The sequence below is a fragment of the Centruroides sculpturatus genome, unplaced genomic scaffold, assembly GCF_000671375.1.
Source record: "Centruroides sculpturatus isolate CEXI.00-Female unplaced genomic scaffold, Cexi_2.0 scaffold1876, whole genome shotgun sequence".
NCBI classification, from domain to species: Eukaryota; Metazoa; Arthropoda; class Arachnida; order Scorpiones; family Buthidae; genus Centruroides; species Centruroides sculpturatus.
The window spans coordinates 40,756-43,635 of NW_019386096.1; the positions used below are offsets into that span (position 1 = coordinate 40,756).

At 33.6% G+C, this 2,880-nt stretch overlaps 1 protein-coding gene across 1 annotated transcript in view; it reads right to left on the reverse strand.

The window, feature by feature from the left end:
- The window catches only part of LOC111613567 (peripheral plasma membrane protein CASK-like), a 27,617-nt gene extending 26,147 nt beyond the window's left edge, over nucleotides 1-1,470 (reverse strand). The window contains exon 1 of the mRNA XM_023354916.1: nucleotides 1,086-1,470. Within this exon, the coding sequence (XP_023210684.1) occupies nucleotides 1,086-1,250 (165 nt within the window). The 5' untranslated portion in view covers nucleotides 1,251-1,470. The remainder of the gene's footprint in view (nucleotides 1-1,085) is intronic.
- Between the last annotated feature and the right edge of the window lie 1,410 nt (nucleotides 1,471-2,880).

The following is a 2,880-nucleotide window of genomic DNA, read 5'->3' on the forward strand; positions in this document are numbered from 1 at the left end:
CCCCTATAAGATCATTGATTTTTCCGTTTTATCTGAATTACATGTTGTACGAGTCACTTAGATTTTACAAATACGTGTGCCGGGCTGTGAACGGCTCACATATTTGTAAAATCTAAGTGACTCGTACAACATGTAATTCAGATAAAACGGAAAAATCAATGATCTTATAGGGGGGTCGACTGTACTTCATTACATGTTCGAGCATGGTTACTGTCATCTTATCGGTTGATATCATATCTTCTAATGAAAATTTCTCCATGTATTAAATGAGTCTTCTAAATAAGGTGGATCCCATAAAACTAGACCCGCTTCGAAATTTGCAATTAAAAAAAACGAATGCGTAATTTTTCCGGAAAAAGTTTAAAATTATGTGTGGAGCCATCTGTTACGAGATTTTATTTTGAGGGTAGAGATGAGTTTTAAAAAAAAAATTGTAAATGCTGATAACGAGTAAAATCGTCATTAAGTCCGACCCTACTGGAGACACACACGACCCCAATTATCTCCTCACACCTTCGACCTTAATTAAACAAAATTTAATAGCATCGATCCCCCTAATAAACAAACCTCCTTGCAAAGTGTCAGAAATATCTGACAAAAACACAAAAGTTATTAAGCTTAAAAAAAAAAAAATGAACAAAATCGTGCCTACCACACTTACGACAGAATAAACCCTGAACTTTTTTTCGCATTTCCCGACGTTTCAAGGTCCACTGAGTCAAAAATGTAAACATCTAGGAATTCTTTTTTACATTGACATTCCAACAGTGGAAATGCCAGTATATGGTGAACGGGAATGACATATCCAGAATGGACCACCCCGAAAAATTCCTGATGTTTGTCGACAATCCTAATTCGAGTTCGGAGCAGCCTGAGCGGCGAGCTTTCATATTAACAGCTCGGCCATCAGTTTACATCTGTTGTAACGACGACGTGAAATTGCCGATTCGCGCTAAAATGTCAGAATGACTCAGTAGTTCCTGATCGTATGTGAGAGCAAATTATCCAGAAACAAACTTCACAGTTACATAATTATGGTCTCGACTTATTGTTACAAAAGAATGCTTACAATATCAAAGATCTACCGTTGTTGGGAGAAATAAACTTTCCTGGATCCTCTCCTTTCCGTGGAAAGTGCCCGTCCCGCTGTTGATAATCTCCTGAAGTCTGCTCGGAGGTAGATTGCCCCGGGGCGTTGTTGAGAGTTTAAATACGAGAACTACTCTCTTTTTTCTTGTTAGATCGAACATTTCTTTATACGGACACGAAATTTCCACGTCTTTATACCAACAACAATCTTACGTAATCATTTTAAAGAACTCCTTTATAACTTCGCGTTGTTCCGAGTGTTTTCGGGTCCTCACAAGGATATCATGAAAACTAAAAACAGCTTATAATTGAAAATAAATTTATGACATACGTCTTGTATTAGGCCCGACAGCGCAGGATCTATATATATAACCCATTCATTTCGTGTCCGTCCCGTAACCGTTTCATAACGGACACTAGAGGCGACCCCTATCGTGTGTCATATTTCAAACATTTAAATCAACAATTTTAATTATTATTTAAATTAACAATTAAATTATTATTATTCATTTGGCCAATATAACAATATAAATAATTCAGTATATTTGTAATAGGAATTATTTCAGGGGCTTATATCTCGCGAAGGGTCGCGAGTAGGAGTATGGTTCCTTTTATTTTATTGTTCGCACAGGGGGCTACAGTTTGGGGGGATCGCTACCTCTTCATTCAAAGGGTAAATCTTACCATTCGTACTTTTACAGAGCTGTAGAGCATATTGATAGGAACAAAAAAGTCAAAGGAACCGTGCCTCATGGAAATTTGTAAAGAACGCCCACTACGGGGCGTCCCTGGCTACTAGTTTCTATATAATTTATGCAGAAAATTGAAACTAATAAAATTCAAAATTCAGATTTATTTCAGATTACTCAAAGANTTCCTTAGACAATATTTGAAATACAATATAAATTTACAAAACTTTTTTGAACAAACATTCAAAGAGGAGAATGTATTTTCAAATCTCAATAGTACAAAAAGCTTAATGCTCTTTTTCTGAAACTATTTCGAATATAACATGCTCTCATTGTAAGGTTTAAAAACATGTTCTCTTCTTTGAATGTTTGTTCAAAAACATTTTTAAAATTTATATTCCATTTTGAATATCGCTGAGATGGTTACACACATTGAAAGGGCTTGCTTTTATACATTTTTTGTGGTAAATAAAACAAAATTTTAACACAGACAGTTGTATCTCTCAGTACTTAAAATAATTATGTAGTATCTCAAAAAACAAAAAAATAAGTTTTTTTAATGAANATTGATAGGAACAAAAAAGTCAAAGGAACCGTGCCTCATGGAAATTTGTAAAGAACGCCCACTACGGGGCGTCCCTGGCTACTAGTTTCTATATAATTTATGCAGAAAATTGAAACTAATAAAATTCAAAATTCAGATTTATTTCAGATTAATCAAAGAAAAAGAACGGAAAACATTTTATTCCATCAGAAATATATCTGATATTTTTTATTCATTTAAAACAATAATTAAATTGTCGTATTTTCAATATTTTAACGACCAATTTATCATTTTAATATTTCGCTTCCACGATAAACTTTACGATAGGCCTACGTCTGACACAACCCAGATACCTATTAACAATAAATACGGATCTATATTAAGTTATCCGTGTCATTTAAACTTCCATAAATAAAATATATTTTATTTTTCAAAAATCTAAATTTTGTACGAATTAAAAGACTAAACGACGATCGACGTCATTCGTGACTTCATTACAACAATGCAATATTTAAACAATTGTTAACGGATCAACAATGAAATTAAATCATTGTTGAA